Below are 17,615 nucleotides of genomic sequence, written 5' to 3'. Positions count from 1 at the left end.
TTTTAGAATGCAGACCGTTCTTTGACCTATGCTCGAGGATTCTGCCTAAGTACTTATGGTCATTAAACTTGATTAAAGCTTGTCCTGTACTTTCCTGGGTTTCGAGAAGGCTGAATGTCAATCTATCAAACCAGTTAAAAAAGGAAGAGTTTCAAAATTAGGGCTAACAATTTCAAAATGTGAGGAGCAGCAATAGTCTGGTAAAAGCGCAAATCAATGACGATAAAGAAGATATGTATCCACTCTCCAAAAAAAAAAAAAAAAACATGTATCCACTTAGCATTGGCGAGGGCAAGAAGCAGCAGATCCTTCTGTGCATTGTATGTGAAACTAAACCTTAGTACTGTAACCAGGTGAACCAGGCGGGAATCTGCTTCTTGATCCAAAGTCACAAGCATGCTTCTGATTTCTTTACGCAAAGATTGACTTTAGAGGGCACTAGAAGCATATGACATTGCCTATGAAATCGCGTATCCTCTAAAACAAACCACACGATCAAGAAAAGTGGAATATATGAAATTATCACGTGCTTCTGATGTCCCAGTAGGATGAAAGCGAAAAAATTTGTTACCATGATTCCACGTACAGCACAGCACATTCAAGTAGAGAGATAATTACGCGAGGACCTTATAAGATGTAGATAAAGATGTCAATACCAGTTCAAGAAGAAGTAGAATTACAAGAAGAGGGTGAAGTATGGACATGAACAAACGTATTCTTTCGCAGTAATGAACATGCCGAGGACAAGGTACAGGCAAGATAAATCTTTCGTAGTAATGAACATGCTGAGGAGGAGATCTTGTGTCCTAGCATCGAGGAAGTATAGGCAAGATGAAAGGATAAGGGATAAGAATGCATATGGCAACTCGCAGGAAAAAAAGGTGGATGAAGAGTACGATTCTGTCATATACGAATTATGCTCCAGAAATGAACTGAATTTGAGATCCTGTTCAAGCAAATTTGTAAGGTGCAAAAGCATCTTGGTCCAAAACAGGGTTAAGGCTCCAAAGGCAGAGGCTGCAGGTTGATGCAGAAAACTTCACGGTTCAAGAGATTAAAATGATTAGACGAAAACCCAAATTCCCAGTTTCAGCTTTTCTGAAACCAAGACTATTTCCGCTCGCTAGGCACTAAACGATGATACAAGTAATGCCAATCTCGTAAAACAAAACTTAAGACTACTCAAATCACATCAGGAGGCTTTCACTGAACGGCAAGCAGTAATAACATGTTAAGAATAAAATAAGTAATATTGGATTCATAAAACTGGAAAACATATCTGAGTTATACAAATTTTCTAAGAATTAAGGAACAAAAAATCCACTAAGTCTAAAATCATCTATAGACTATTCATTGACTGACGACCACCAATACTGCTAGACAAGTCTTCTATACGAGGAAGATTCATTCTGTTAAAGAAAAGGAATAGGACGACGAAAAGAAAAAAAGTACTTTTCTTGAACAGCACAATTACTTGATAATCTCCAATTATGAGATCAGTTAGTAAATAAAATGAAACAGCAATCCTGGACTGGACAGCCATTACATTCATCAGACCAAAGCCTCTGTCAAGTCAACATATGCACGCTCACTCCAAGGAGAAGGGCGAAGACAGACACGGACCTCATGCTCTTCTGGTCCTACACGGTGCTTAGGAACAAGAATCTCAAGCATAGTTCCTGTTGGATCACCATATGCTTCTAATTTAGCATCTTCTGGTATGCGAGTTGGAAGGGGAATTTCGCGAACAAATTCTCCTTGAGGGCAGTGCTCTGGTGTTGGATCTGTTAGCTTAAATGTCCTGTCGTGTCTCTTGATCATTGGTAAACACCCAATGCTGACACAAGATATCTTCACAATTCCATGTGAGAGAGTGTTTCTCCACGTAACTTTCACCCGCTGCAGATCTACAAAAGGCATGCTAACAATAATCAAAAACCCCTGGTCATCTTCATATATAGTTTTTGCAGCTGTCACAGGCCCATATGCACTCCTCATAACTCCAGTGAACTCACTCAACCAAGGAGGCTCAATCGCATGGATATCCAAGACTTTATCCTGATTCGAATTAATAGGCAAACAAAAATCATCATCATTTACATGTGGGAAGAAGTTCTTCTTCCGCTTGTTGCAGATGGCCAGAAGTTCCAACCCTGCACCATTTGAATGGTTTGATGTCTGCGTAGATAAATTCAGGCTCGAACCACTAAGCAATCTTTTAGGATGGGAGCTTGGATTACTTTTTAATGCTGGAGGTCTCACAAGCTCAAAATCAGTGTTTGGTAAATGCCTCCATGAACCAAAATCACTGGCTTCAGGAGGAATTGAGAAGTTCAAGTCTCTTCCAGTGAGCTCCATCCACTTCTTCCGCTCCTCATCATCAAGAATATTGAGATTGGGAGTCCGAACAACCTCGATACCATGGACACACTGGGGATTCGAGAGACCCCTGTAATGTTTCCTCTGCATTCTGTGAGATCGAACAAACCCCTTCTCCACGCTGAAAGGGAAGAGGCGCTCCCCTTGACGTGAATGCCCATTCATGTAGCTCCTGAGCTGCATCTTCCCCAGAGCATTTTCAGGTCTCTCTTTGAAGACCCACATATACATGTTCTCCATATCATGCTGAACCAAGAAAACATCCAGCTTCAAATCTGACTTATCGTATCCATTAAGCCCATTACTTTCCCAAGTGACCTTATTCTTTGATTTCTCATTCAAGACTGGCTTAAAATAGAAACTGAAAAAGAACCAAGCACCCCAAACACTATCCAACCGCTTAGCACATTTCTTTCCAATCTTAGTTGCAATATTATTCGCCTCAACCTCATAAAGCTGGGGGCCAATACCAACATCTAACATATCACAACTATCGTTCCACACGGGAGGGGGAGGACTGGGCTCAGCTGAAAGAGGAACATTGATATCGGGCGGCTGCAAAAGATTGACCGCCCGATTCAACTCTCTCTCAGCTTCCTCGTGATTAGACGAACTAGAATCCATGGTCAGAAGGGTAGATAATCGATTGCTTTCCATCGATAAGCTAGTGAGAAGATCTTCACCCATTTTTTCTTTTGCGGGCATTTGTTTTTTAATGGGGCGGACTCAATAGTCCCACCACAGCTATCACTCAATAACATGACCACTCCTTGACAAACATATTCACATAACAAATCAACAAACCCACAAAATCTCCGGCCTCATTCATCATCTTTAAAGCATAACCAACATTAAAGAATCATCTTTTACACCTGTTTCCAGACACCCTTTTGGCCCTAATGACTAAATTATTTAAAAATTCATCACAAAAATATGAAATTTAAGAAATCATAGCATATAGAAAAGGAACATTTAGGCTAAAAACCTAAAGATAGAATAGTATAAATTGGTACATAATTTTTGCTAGTTTACAATAACGGATACAGTAGTTTTGAGATGAATAGGGAAATTAGGGTTACCTTGGAAACAGGGGTTTGAATCTGCATCTCGAGAGAGAGAGGGAAGGGAAAGGGAATGGGAAAACGGAGGGGCGTTTAAAGAGAAGGGATGGAGGTGGGAACGGAAGAGTCGAGACTCGAGAATGAGATGGACCTGCACCAGATAGGACCGCCGTTAGGATAACAAACGCCGTTAGCTAACGGTGATGATGATGAGAAGATAGATAGACAGGTAGAGGAAGTAGGGTCAAATACGACGTCTTGACTTGACTTTGGAATATCTACGTAAAGCTACACTAACCTAACTAGTTTCCTAGTTCACTCCGCCGCTACTAGTTCATACCTTCGTGCTATCAAAAAGAGGGGGAAATTTTTATTTTTTTTTTCTCCTTTGCTTCTTTTTCTTTTTACAAAAATAAAATAAAAAATTGAGAGAGAACTGGAAAGGAAATGAAAGATCTCAAGTTTGATCTTTTCGTTGAAAAAGAGAAAAGAGTATCTAATCCGTTTCTTCATTTGATTTTTAGAGAGATTCATTTGAATTTAATTCCAAGGCACCATACATCCATGCAATTAGGGGTGGCAATTTTCGACACGACCTGAAAACACGACACGAACCTAATACGAAATTAATGGGTTTGGATTGACGTTTTGCGGGTTCGGATCAGAATTGGGTCGAACCGGTGAACCATAAAAGAAACGGGTCAAATTCAAGTCAACCGGCAGGGGTGACCCGATATGACCAGATAATCCGTTTACGAATTAAAAATAATTTAATAAACATAAAAATTATTTTATCTAACTAAACTAAATTATTCTTTTTTTTCAAAGGCATTAATCACTTAATCCTAAATGAATTTATTTAACTTGTGTGAAGTTGAAATTATTATATTTGGACAAATAACGTATTATATTATTTTTTACTTTTATACTGTTTTAATTTATTTTATATTTGGTTTGGGATAAAACACTTTTACAGTGTTTTAATTTATTTTAGATTTGATTTTGGATTATTTATTTAAATTTTTATTACTTGATTATGTAATTAGTCTTGTGCGAAATTGGTTTTATTAGAAATTACAGTGATAAATTAATAAATTAAAATTAAGTTTCGGGTCATTTGGGTCGACTCGCCAACCCGAAATTTTCGAGTGCGGGTCAGGTGTCCTGACCCCGTTTCGAGTTGGCGGGTCAAGCTCATGTCAGCGAGTTTTCTGTTATACCCGAATTTCAACCCCACCCGTCAATCCGATTTGAACCTGATTGCCACCCCCACACGCAATAAAGTAAATGAAGTCAGATTAACTAGGGAAGAGTATTCAGAAATTAAACAAAACTGCTTTTTCCTCTAGTGCCTCCATTCATGGAGCCAGGTATTTTAAACATACAATTAATATCGTTTGTTTATGAAATCGGTTAAAGCAAAAAGTTTGTAGCAAGTATACCATTTCCTTAACCTTCAGTTTTTCCCGAGAGTCTTTTCATAGCATTGACCACATATCCTCTTTATATTTCCCATTTAACTTTATTGACCATATAAATCCTTGACTCGGTTTTTCTTTCAATTTTTTTGGCTGAAGCAGAAATTTGCTTTGAATTATCAACACTGTACTTTGGTGATACGAAAAAAATGAATATATGATGAATTGTAATCACGGCAAGTTTTATTATAGTGATCGAACAACTTATAGATTTATCTTATTTGTTGCTCATCAACCAACTAAAAGATTTGACAACTCAATAACTAATGAGCCTAGTTGGCAATTTGATGCCAAGTCAAAATTTAATCTTAATTAATCCACTTTTTTCTCCCACTTTCTCTGCCCTTCCAACTTTTCTTGCGGGCAGTGCAATGTACATTGCTGCATTCCAACCTGCTCTCCTATTGCCAATTTCCTCTCTTCCCTATTCTTTAGTGTTTTGATAATCAAACCAGATCGATTGGTCAAACTGCAAATTGGTCACGTCTTCAATTCAATGAATAAGTCAAAAAATCAATTGAATCGGCAAAAATCGAGAGGCTCAATCGATTTTTATTAAATTTTTATTTTTTAAAATAAATACTTTAATTTTATTCAAAGTTTTAATATTAAAATAAATAAAAAAAATTATTAAATTTTTGAACGGACGTCGAATATATAAAATCAAGAATCAAGAGATTTTTCGGTTTGCTCTCCTATCTGAGTTTTGAAACATTGCTATTATTCAACTCTTTTCGCAGAGTAACCAGCCACCCACTCCTCTTCATATCTCCCCATCTATATATTTCCCTTTTCCATGACACTGCAGACTCCCCCATCATAAGCATCAGAGGCTTTCTGAGGATAAAAGTCACGTTACATATTCGAATTATACTAGGTATTTGGATGCTACTCCATCGTATGTTCATTAAAGTCGATACATTTAAAAAAAAAAGTTGAATATTACTGCTTCAAATGAATCGAGCAATTTGGTGACCTGCTCATTTTTGTTAACATCAACAACACCCTTGATACAAACTAATCTCATGCTATAAAGCTAAGAGTAGATTTCTCCTGGAAATAAGAAGAGAGAAGAAAAATCAGCTAAAGTGCAACGGTCGCGTGTGTGAAAGGCAGATAAAGTGCAAGTGGCGACGGGTAAGTGGTGCTTATCACTTATCAGGCAGAAACGGACAGCTCTATCATGTATGGTCGGCGGAGAAAACAGGAAAGCCGAAACAACCCCCTTTCCGCCCCAGCTGTATAATCATGCGGGATTGCTTTGCTAGTTGCGTCCTGCGTTGCGGGTGGTCCTTTTATTTTTTTCCTCTGCACATTAAAAAATGCCTAACTTGCAACCAAAATAACAATAATGTCATGACCCCATTCGTTCCTGCTCTCTACGATCAATGTCGACTTATAAAGCTGGACTTGGCAATATGGCATAGTGCGTTTTAATGACGTGCCTAACTTATGATCATTTGCTCATCACAGTTTGAAACTTTGAATTGTGGACCGTCCACGAGTTTGACGAGAAAAACATGTCATGTTTGAATTGAACAAGTCCACATACAGAGTCACCGGCATTATTGCACAACGGATCGTTTTATGGAAAGGAGGATTCTTGCAAACCATGTAGGTGGATACACTAATTTGACCGTACGCACATCACCGAACGATATTTGGTCAAATAACAGTAGTGTTTAGAGGTGTAAACGAATCGTCGTGTTGCTTACAAATTTATAAATTTGCTACGTCCAATTCGAATTTGATTTATATTAGCTGAATTTGAGCAACTTGAATAATTAGCGAACTTAAATTTGAGTTTAGCATACAATGATCAAAGGCTCATCGAACTTAATTGAATTTCAACGTTATGATGGATTAGCTGCATGAGCAAGGAGTAGTAGACAAGTACTAATATATTATGAGTGACAACTATAACTAATTTTTGCATAACAAATTATTAGTTGCTTAAAATCCCGATTAGCAAATAATAGTAGTGTAGCATTGCCAAAGGAGGAAGTAAACCAGTTTGGAATTTCACTAAATGTCAGCAATGACGTCATATTTTGATGGGGATGGTGCAGACAAAGAAAGTAGTGCTGTATAGTTTTGTTGGATGAATTGGGGAGCTCACGGAATAAACCAGGAATTAACGGCGTTTGTTGCTTTCCTTGGGTAAACCGGTTCCAAATAGTAATAACCACCTCTTAACACCAAAGTTGCAACCACCCCGGAAGACTGGATTAGACCTCAATTTAAAATTAGTACTTAGCCTCCACCCCTTGGCATGTGATATAAGCCACCCCAGATAATGTATCACAAGTCGATAACTTTTTCCGCTTACTAATATATGGAATTCTTGCTTTCAACGGCTTATGGGGTCACCTTATCTTATCACCTTATAATTTCCTAGCACCTTCTGCTACACAGATTCTCAAGGCTTCCTTCTTGTTTTATTTTAATCAAGTTTATCGGGGACCCAATTGTAAAGGTGCACCGCGATATAATTCAATTATTAGGCGTTCCAGCTCTCATTTGGGCCGTGTTTTCTCTGGTTCGGGTGCTTTCTGAAGTGACAACCGACTTGATGATGGACAATCCCAATAATGAATTAGTGGAGTCTAATCCCCCCGGGAAGGGGATTACTTTCTTGAAATTCTTGAACGAAAGATTTTACGACGAACAAATTCAATTGTACAAGAGATGATGATCATATAATGTCGATGTGACAATATAAGATAAATTGTACGCAAGCACTAATTAATTACCTAATTTAACAATACTAATGATGGAAATTCAACATTAAGGCAAATCATGAAGCTGGACAATTTGTGATTGGCCTCCAATATGATAATTGCATCTGTCGTTTCATGATCTCAATTGATTAAGAAACAGATAAAGAATGAGGTAAGCTTAGATAGATGGCCTCTTCATCGTATTCTTTAAGGCGCAAATTGTTTAGTTAGAAAATGAATTTCCTGATCAATCAACTCTGTATGCACCAGATATAACCTGCATCTCACAACAATAATTGACCTATTATAAGTTACGACAAAATTATTAGCGTACACGCCATAGACTGATGAACGGTTCAAAAGTGCAGATGCATGCATGCGCCCGGGCTGCTCAGACACTGACCTGCGACAAAGTGGTGGTGGTGCTAGTAGGCTGCGACAAAAGTTAATGAAGCAAAACAACATTTGTATTTCAATAACCACATCTTAGTTAGTGGTATAAATTCGGACTGGTGGGTGGGGTTAAGGAATCTACTCTCCGGAGCACGGTTCAGGAGGAGTTCCCTTCTCGTCTTATATGATCCTGTGATGACATTTGGCCTGATGATTTATTTCAAGAGCAAATTACCCTGATAGTAATTAAACTTTCACAATAATCGAGTTTTGGCCACTCAACTATTAATAGTATGTTTTCATTCATTAAATTATTAAAAGTATAAATTTTGAGCTATTCGTCTGAACTATCAAAAGTGTAAATTTTGAACCATTCCGTCTGATTTGTTTCAACGAATTCATTCTTCTTTGAAACATTTTTATTGTACAGCGAATAGTGCGTATACGCACAAAAAAATCTCTCATCATGTTTGTAAAAAGCATCTTATCAAAACAAAGAAAGCAACAAAAAGAAAGGGTCTCTTTATGCTTTTGATTCCTCAGAGTTTCATAGCTAAAGTAAGTTGATGCGTTGTCTGAGTGGTAGTCGTTTAACTAACAAGACACGAGGATGTGCTGTGACGTAGTGATGCTTTAAGATAGAACGGAAAAAATAACCAATTGGCCAAGGCTGTAGTTCTTTGTTACTAGGACGGAATTACACATTTTTCTCATCACCCCATTTTCTGAATGGAGGCCGATTGAAGTGATCAGAACCTCATTTTAATGGGCCATGTGATTGAGATGATCTGGTCCAGAATTATTAAACCCATTCTGTTGGGCTATCCAAAAGTGCTACGCTTTGATTGGGGCGAACATAAAATGTTGCAATCACGTACCAATTATGTCATCATGTTTGGATTGTTAGTTTTTGCAAAAAAAAAATTTTATTCTAAAATACATTCTCCTAAAAATAGCAATCCAAACAACACTGGTCCAGCAGCAGAGACGAGTCCTGAAAGCAAAAGCCCAAGTCTTCCATGTCAAAATAGAACCATTATCAAACAACAATTTCATCTCGTAATATCCGACACTTTCTTCTTCTTGGGGTATATATATATATATATATATATATCAAAGTTGCCAACCTTTTGTTGGTACTGAAATCAGAATTCTCATATATTAATTCATGGCGGAGGATGATAGCTCAACCCTCATTCCCAAATTGATCATTTGCTTCATAGCAGCAACTTCAGCGGCAGTAGTAGTCACCATCTATCACTGCATAACCGCAGGTCACATAAGAGCCCTACTACGCTTAGGCCCCGGCTATCGCACCACATTCGTCTTCAGGCACCGCCACCACCAACCGGAAATGCCCCAAAGCAGCATGGAGAATTCCTTAGCGGAGCTCATCCCATCCCACAAGTATCAGAAGGGCTCCGGTTTGGTCTCTGAACACGACGGAATGTGTGCGGTTTGCTTGTCAGAATTTGAAGAAGGCGAAGATTTACGTACTTTGCCCGAGTGCGTGCACTCTTTTCACGCTGAATGTATAGATATGTGGCTGTATTCTCATTCCAATTGCCCCGTGTGCCGCACCAACGCCGCCCCTTCCCCTCAAATGCTAATGCACCTGTTAGAATCTAACGTCGAAACCCGGCATGAGCAGCATAACTCTCCGATTTTGAGTGTGTAAGCTAGCTGTCCTCCGTCGTAGGCCGCATGATTGTTGGGGGCATTTTTTTTCTTAAGGCTATGCCCTTAACAATATTCAAGTATATAAGTTTCGATTAACAATACATTCCTTGTTGAATTGCAGAACTTGTACATCTTTTTCTTTTTTTGTGGCTGAGCAAGAACACTTGAAAAAAAAAGCTTTTTTATCAACAAAAAAAAAAGGAGGAGGAGAATCCGAGAATGTGCAATGTTCAAATATGAATCCATGATCGCTCCTATACATTAAATATTTACCATGTAATGGCAAGACTATTTGCATCTTAATTAATGGAGCAAAAGGAAGGCTTGTACTTTGAAGAAATTGAGAGTAAAATTTGTACAAGGACAGTTGGGCTTCACTTTGTTATATTGAGAGGGACATTTTTCTACTACAAACAACTGCAAACAGAATCTTCGTCAAAAGAAGAATCAATCGAGACGACGAAGATGTAAAAACTTTGGCAAACTTTCTTCGGAAATATATCCTTAAAGTTGACGTTTTGGCATGTACTATGATGTTTTTTTTGTCCTGCACGGCTGTTTTCCTCATTCTTTTTTGCTTTTTTTTTTTTTTTAATAAACTAAACGACTTTCAACTGAAAAAATGATGGATAAAATGCCAAATTCGTCACCATTCACCACTCAAAGAGGAAAAAAAAAATTGTGGCCGAACAGCCACTAAGTGTTTCTTTTGTCTGTGTAGTTGCTATTGATTAATTTATTGAATTGGTGTGTTTCCCTCCTTTTTGTTAATATACGTTGGAATTATTTTTGTGCGATTGCAGCATCTTCTACGGTCGGCAAATGTTATTAATACTTACACGTTAAACATAAGACGAAGAGGTAAGCCACAGCATTGAAAGTCTTTTCTAAGTTTCTAATTGAAGATTTGGAGCATTTTGTTAATTGTTGGCCGACAATGAGAGGTGCCACCAAGAGTCAACTGCTGGATGATGCGACCATTTTACTTGGGCTGGGTTTGGTTGTCCAGTACAATTGGTATTGGTCCTCAACTTGATCCAAACATAGTGTCGTAAATCCCAAATCCAATTCTCACTTTTACACACAACCCAAAACAGCCTCATTGGTCGATGAAGTGACAATTCCATGTTTGTATGTTATTAGAACAAAGTTTCCACCAAAGGTAAGCCATACACCTCATTCGTGGTTTACAAAAGATATAGGAGTAGTAAAAAGAAGATCACAAAACTTTAAAGCCAAACGAAATAGTTTATTAGGGGAGGGAGAGAGGGAGAGATGGATTGGGTGATACAGTAGGATGAAGGATAAAGGATAAATGAGAAATTTTAGATTCAAAACCTTTTGCTTTTTAAAAAAATGAATTAGTTTATTAAAGTTAAAGATCTTAACCAAATATTACGCATTGGCACTCACTGGACCCTAACAATCGGCCCACACAGCTGATGAATCATGAGCGACAAACATCTTGTGAACCACAGCGGACTTGGAACCTTCATATGGTCCATCTTTTGTTCAGCGTGGTTAATGTCAAATGAAATTGTTACTACCAGACAAACACTAAGGAAGTGCCCTTTTTTCTTCGGAAAAAAAAAAAAGAAAAGAAAAAGTGGCTAACTAATTGACAATTGCCTCATTTATTAGAGCATGTACTGTAATTAATTTTCGATGTTCTCCTCTGTGGTGTTGGAACTCTGCGTATCTGATGCTAAGTTGGAAAAATCTTAAATGGGCCTAGTGGGCCTAAATGTCCATGTCAGATGAAGGGCGCAGAGGCCCACTTTCTGTCACCAATGCCACTACACTCTGGGTACAACATTGTCCCCTTTACTATTATTTTATCCCGCTTATGTCCTCGGCAGCATTGATTGCCATTTCAGCTGATGCTCTGATAGAGAATGGACCCATACTATAGGCCCAAAAGAAGGCCCGACAGGCATTCGTCCAGCCCCACAACCCACCTCATACGGTAAGAACAAGAAGTACACTACCCATTTGGGGACCCCCCCCCCCCCACACACTCCTCTAGGGCTGTCAACGGTCTGGGTCTAGACCCGGACCCGGACCGGATCCGTCAAATTTATCTGGGTATGGGTAGGGATTTAATTCCGTTATCCGGACCCGGATCCGTTTTGTCAAACAAAAACGGGTCGGATACGGAATATAATATTCCGACCCGTATTGGACCCGGATCCGGATATAAATGGATTAATAATTTAAAATATATATTTATTAATATAATTTGATTAGGATGATGTATTTGAGTAATCAATATAATTGGACCCGGATCCTAATCAATATAATTTGATTAGGGTGATGTATTTGAGTAAGGTTACTTTGATTTCTTTTCTTATTTGATTTTTTTTGTATTAGTTAGAAATTAGTTTATAAATATATGTTTTTTACTCATTTTTGTTAGGAATTATAAATTTTGTTAGTTTTTTTTCGGGTAGACCCGGATCCGGATCTGGATCCGAAACATAGAGTAAAAGACCCGTCGGATAAACGGGTTGGATCCTGATCCAATGTAGTGTGTCGGGTCCGGGCCTGGAATAATGAATTCCGGCCCGGACTCGCCCCGTTGACAGGCCTACACTCCTCCCCCAAAAAAATAAGAAAAAAAAATTGTCTTCCCATGAATAAATTGTCCAAGAATTGAGTTAACATCAAATTTTCATATCACAACCAACAGCCCAAAGGCTGGCCACCACCAAGTTCTTCTTAAGGAAACCTCAATATGTGGTTTTTCTAAAAAATTCATATGTGTGCGTAGTGTGCCCGTCTGATTCGATGATAGATCAATTTCCATCAATCCTGCGTAAGTCTAGTTGGGCTTACTTTTATATTAGAATAAAGTAGGATAATATAGATAAAATGACGATAATAAAAAAATAAATAAATAAAATTTGCATGTCACAAGACCACATGAAAGCCTTCCTAGGTATAAGCTTTTTTCCTGTGCAGTTCAATGTAAATATGTAATGAATGAAAGCTCACGCAAACATGAAACAGAAAAACACACTAATAAAACAGCTAAGAGAAAAAAGAAGAACAGCTGGAGAATGTAATGTGGCCCATTCAATGAAAGTTAAAGATGCATCCAAAAGTTCATCGATATATCAACCATCAAGAGCCTATTATAGCATGGACAAAAGTTTCTCGCTTCAACTTTATTGATTGACCATTTCTATGCAAGCTTTTATTAGTGAGATTCATTCACGATGGCATTGAAGCCTATTCATCATCTAACTAAAATATAGACGAAACTATGGCATATAGGCAAGCGATCTAAGTCAGCAAGAAATGATTTTTACTTGTCAGTTTGGTGGAGTAAGCAATTTTCCGGTTAACTTATGGTTCTATCTCAATTACGCCCCAATATTCCATCCCCGCTACTTTTTTTCTTTTCCTTGAAGCCTCTGCAATTGTAGGGGCGAAGTTGAATTCTGATAAAACTTGTGAAACTTAAGATAAAAATAATAAAAATGAGTAATGCTCAATTTTCATAAATATTGGTAGCATCTTGTAGCCGTTAGTGACTCTTTAATTGGGCAAAAGAAGTCCACTTATTTGTCTTAGCTTAAATAGAAATTCGGTACATTCTAGTCATTTAACATGTTAAACTGTTGGGAAGGCTATAAGCTGCCTCAATTAATAAGATTGACCATTTACTCACAAGAGATTGTATGTTTGAATTCTGCTGTTGATGCGAGAACTGTGATGGAATCCCTATAAGCCATCTATGGTTTCAGAGGAAAGGCCGTGAGATTTCCAGACCTCCTACAATTGCCCGCGGAATGCAGTACAGCAATGCCATTTAAAGGTTCAGAAGAAAATTGAACGATGGGCCAACAAAGGGAGTAAGAAGAAGACGAAATTACAGAAGGGAAAACTGAAAAGGTTATCACTGAAACCAGGTAGACTGTTGGACCAATTATAGTGTGGCAACTTTGTACTCAAAGGCCAAAAAATTGAGGGACACTGGCATGGCCAAGACTGGATTCTGGCGTCCGAACAGTGCTGGATTCATCTATTTTTTTCATGAATCGTTGCAGCTCCTCTTTACCTTTGTGTCTCTCATTTCAGGCTATATTTGGCTTGTTAAATTTTATCCTGTTTGGAAGGGGGAGCTGAAGAAGTGTTGACAACTATCCTGTTCTTTTTCTTACTTCTGTGACATGAACGTTTTTGGATTGATGATTATATGGAACTTTTTGGTATTATTCATTGAGATATTTTTTAATGTAATATAATGTATGTGAAATAAAAAATTTGATTAAAAAATGCGTTCATCCGTAATATGAATAATTAATTCAAATGATTAGTATATCCACAACACTCCTATTACATTCTCCTAGAATGAGGAAAGGTTTCCACAGCAAATGTGTTGGCGTTCCAAAGTAGGGCTCTCGATGAACAATAACAGGTTTTACCAGGACATAAATGAGAAATGATTGTCAAATAATGGGATACTGAAGTCAACCAGTCAAAAGGAGAAAGAACTTCCAATTTGTACACAGGTCGGTTCTGGGAGTAGATGAAGTGGGTTGGCACTATACGACCATGCAACACTAGACTGTCTTAATCCTTAAAACAGTTCCCCTGGACTCATAATCTATGTACAAAACCAAGAAGAATGACAGCTCAGAGACTCTCATCTTATCTGGAGTAGTCAATCAAAAAAGAAAATTTAAGATCAGCTGTTTCTTACTTAGCTGCGTCCTCTACTAGCATTTTTTTTATCACATATGATGTATCATCCGTCTCACTTGGACACGGGAAACCAAAACAAAAAAAATTAAAAAAGAAAACCATCAAACAAGAGTGCTGAAAGAAGAGGAAAAGGTGAAAAGGGATAATGCTGAATGAGTTAACTTTCTTCTGTCTATATGATTCCCATGTGAGCATCTACCCTTGGATGCGACCTCCCAACCGTATAGTTCACCGACTTTTGCCACGCGCTGGCTACTCACTAGTGGTTTCTTCAGGTTCCTGCTTCCTCCTATAAATTATCTTTGCATGTTTGAGTTAGATATTGCTTGCTTTAAAGCTTTAAGATAAATACAAACGATTTATCACTTGAAGAAAGCTATGTAAAACTAGAAGCCACGACATCTGTGGCGTCTATTCCTTTTTATTTAATACCAATACACATTAGACAATGACTTTTATCCAAATTTGGGAGGATTTTGTTCTTTAAATTCGTGGGATTTATGCTTTGTAAAGCTAAAAATCCTTGCAAGCCATAATCACACATCATCATTCCTCAAGGTGATTAATTATCTGTAAGAAAAGGGAACTCTTTCTTTATTTAAGGCTAGCTTTTCCCAAAGATAAGAAGCTGATTCTGTGTCATTGCATTGCATGTCCAGAGAAGACTGGGACAAGTCATAAAAATTCCTAGTCAGATTTTTTTTTTCGTTCTTGGGTTTTTCTTCTCTCTGCATATGCTTTCAGTAACTCAGAGTCGGTTGTCCAGTTTTTGGTTTGAGCTTGAAGCAAATATCTTCTTCTATATGGTTGAGAGATTGAAGCAGTAGTATCTCAGTTAAGAGGGCACCACTTCTTTCTAGCTTCTTTGAGCCACTATGATACAGATATAATCATACAAAGATGAAGTCTTTGAGTAGTGTAGGACTTGGATTGAGTCTTGTTTTTGGATGTCTTTTCTTGGCCCTTGTTGCTGAGCTTTACTATTTGTTATGGTGGAAAAAGAGGATTCCCAACAGACATAATATCGAAGATGGTTATAGCAGCACAGGAACAGCGGCCAAAGAGTCTTTCTACAAGCTTTGTTGGAAAAAGCCCTCATCTTTAAGATCCGCTGCTCTGCAACTGAATCCACAACATGTTTGCTCTTCTCATGAGACCCTTGTCCATGAACCTCAAGCTCAACATCATGGCAATTCGAACAAGGATTTATGGCCCTATGAAGAAGATAGTGTGGAGGCAGAACTCGTGAGGATGCATAACTTCTCGGGGCCTCCTAGATTTCTCTTCACCATCAAAGAGGAAACAAGAGAAGATTTGGAGTCTGAGGATGCGAAATCTAGAGGGGAAAGGAGTAGAAAAGGATCAAGGAGTAAGAGCTTAAGTGATCTTTTTCACATAGTGGAAACTCCTTACTTGACACCTATAGCTTCACCGCCATATTATACACCCCCTTTGACTCCAGTGAAGTCCTTGTACAATAGCCAACCTGGTTTCAATTCATTCTTTGGGTCAGCTAATGAAGCAGAGTTCAATTGGTTGAGGTCTTCACCTTCTCCGATGTTTCAATTTCTGAAGGAAGCTGAGGACAAACAGTTGAGAAGAAAACTCACGGTCACAGAAGAGATTGATCAAGATTTTGTTCCCAGAAATGATGTTCCTTCAACTTCAACTATTCTCATGGATGAAGAAAATGAATCGTTTATCACGCTTGTTGTTAATAAGAAAAAAGAGTTGAAGAATGATCAGAATGTGAATGTGGTTCAATTTCCCTCCAACACTTCGCAGGTACTCCCCCTAGCTTCTTCACCTCCGACATTCAAATTAACGTCCGATAACAAGTACGCCATGAATCAGATGCTCCAGCAAGGTCAATAGAAGAACTTTCTTATCATTAGTAAGGGAACTGTTAGGGCTCTTTTTTTAAAAAAAAAATCCTTTCTTTCTTTTTTCCTCTTTTATTAGATTGCATTTTTCACTTTCTTAAACCTTCTTGAATGATGTGAAGTTATGCAAAAAACACCAGTGCAAAAATTGTTACGTATCAACAAAATTCAAGGAGACAACATTCTCTATTAGATAAAGAAATCTGAAAACTGATGTTGAGAGGTGTCTGATGCCAGTGGAAGACCAGTGGGGTGGTTTGTTTTATTCAATCTCCTGTCTCCTGAGTTGGCTGGATGTTCCTGTAATTAGCTAATTATCCCTTTTCTGGGTTGTGTAATCATGTACTGCTGACGATTAAGCCTTTTACTGAAAATCAAGCCACGGTGTTAGTGTTACTACTACAGATGAATGTTAATCAGCAAGTATTTATTGTTTTCTGGCACAATATTCCCTTTCACTCTGTTCCTGACATTTACATTTTCTGATTATTGAACGATCCAATGATTTTCTTTTTATTATGGCCAGATGTGAAGTTATGGACTCGAGCAAATACTAATTTTTTCTGGTTCACGTATCAGCTTCCAAACAGGCGTCAATGGTGAATTGACCCCCCCAATTATGATGATACTGAGGGAGATGGTCATCCGTACACGCAGAAAAGGAACTGTGGAGGGGCATAATAGTTGTCGAGCCAAGCATCTCTCCTTTTCTTTGCCATAGAAATGATTTTGAATAGACTAGAGCCTAGAGGAGAACAGCTTTTCAAATAGGTACAAAAATCAGGATGGAGGTGAATTTGTTCCATAACTAAACTAGCCGGTTCATAAAGGGTGCATGAGCAAATAACTGATATGCCCTGAAATAACCATTTCTTTTTACTATAAAGTATAAACTAGCGAGTTGCTAATGTGATGTTTTGGCATCAACCTAAAGAACAGGGCAAGTAGCTAAACAGAGCACTTGCCCGTGACAAAGTCCCGTGCGTGCAGCCCCAAAGGCACCCCACCTTGAAGAATCATTTCGTTGAGCACATTTTTCTAATCTCTAAAAAATCTCTAAAACAATATATAGTACTGTATTATACTGGCACTCATGGTATTGGCAAAACCATGTCTGAACTGAAGATGATCACATGCTTCAAAAGATACAATCAAACAAATCCGAATTGAGCTTTCTGGTATCGGTCTCCCTCCCACTGTATTCTAGTGTTTATTAATGATGGATGTTCATGGCCTTAACAGTAAGACGCTTTTTTTACCCAATGCATATGATATGATCACAACTTGACCGAATATCGCAAAAGCTGTACC

At 38.1% G+C, this 17,615-nt stretch overlaps 3 protein-coding genes and 1 long non-coding RNA gene across 4 annotated transcripts; 3 read left to right on the top strand and 1 right to left on the bottom strand.

The window, feature by feature from the left end:
- Positions 1–1,224: 1,224 nt before the first annotated feature.
- On the bottom strand, positions 1,225–3,588 carry LOC113761420. Its single transcript, XM_027304396.1, has one exon. It carries the CDS (start codon positions 3,082–3,084, stop codon positions 1,552–1,554), a length of 1,533 nt encoding a protein of 510 aa, XP_027160197.1. The 5' UTR covers positions 3,085–3,588; the 3' UTR covers positions 1,225–1,551.
- Positions 3,589–9,199: 5,611 nt separating this feature from the next.
- Positions 9,200–9,709, top strand: LOC113755662 (E3 ubiquitin-protein ligase Os04g0590900-like). The gene has a single exon (XM_027299597.1). It carries the CDS (start codon positions 9,200–9,202, stop codon positions 9,707–9,709), a length of 510 nt encoding a protein of 169 aa, XP_027155398.1.
- A 5,612-nt stretch (positions 9,710–15,321) lies between these two features.
- On the top strand, positions 15,322–16,115 carry LOC113755648. The gene is made up of 2 exons (XM_027299592.1): positions 15,322–16,013; positions 16,109–16,115. Exons 1-2 carry the CDS (start codon positions 15,322–15,324, stop codon positions 16,113–16,115), a joined length of 699 nt encoding a protein of 232 aa, XP_027155393.1.
- A 44-nt stretch (positions 16,116–16,159) lies between these two features.
- LOC113764114 lies at positions 16,160–17,162 on the top strand. The gene is made up of 2 exons (XR_003467484.1): positions 16,160–16,206; positions 16,831–17,162. It is a non-coding gene; the product is annotated as an uncharacterized LOC113764114 (long non-coding RNA).
- The last annotated feature ends 453 nt before the right edge of the window (positions 17,163–17,615 follow it).

The sequence above is a fragment of the Coffea eugenioides genome, chromosome 2 (genome assembly GCF_003713205.1).
Source record: "Coffea eugenioides isolate CCC68of chromosome 2, Ceug_1.0, whole genome shotgun sequence".
Classification (NCBI taxonomy): domain Eukaryota; kingdom Viridiplantae; phylum Streptophyta; class Magnoliopsida; order Gentianales; family Rubiaceae; genus Coffea; species Coffea eugenioides.
This window is presented reverse-complemented; position numbering and strand designations above follow the sequence as displayed.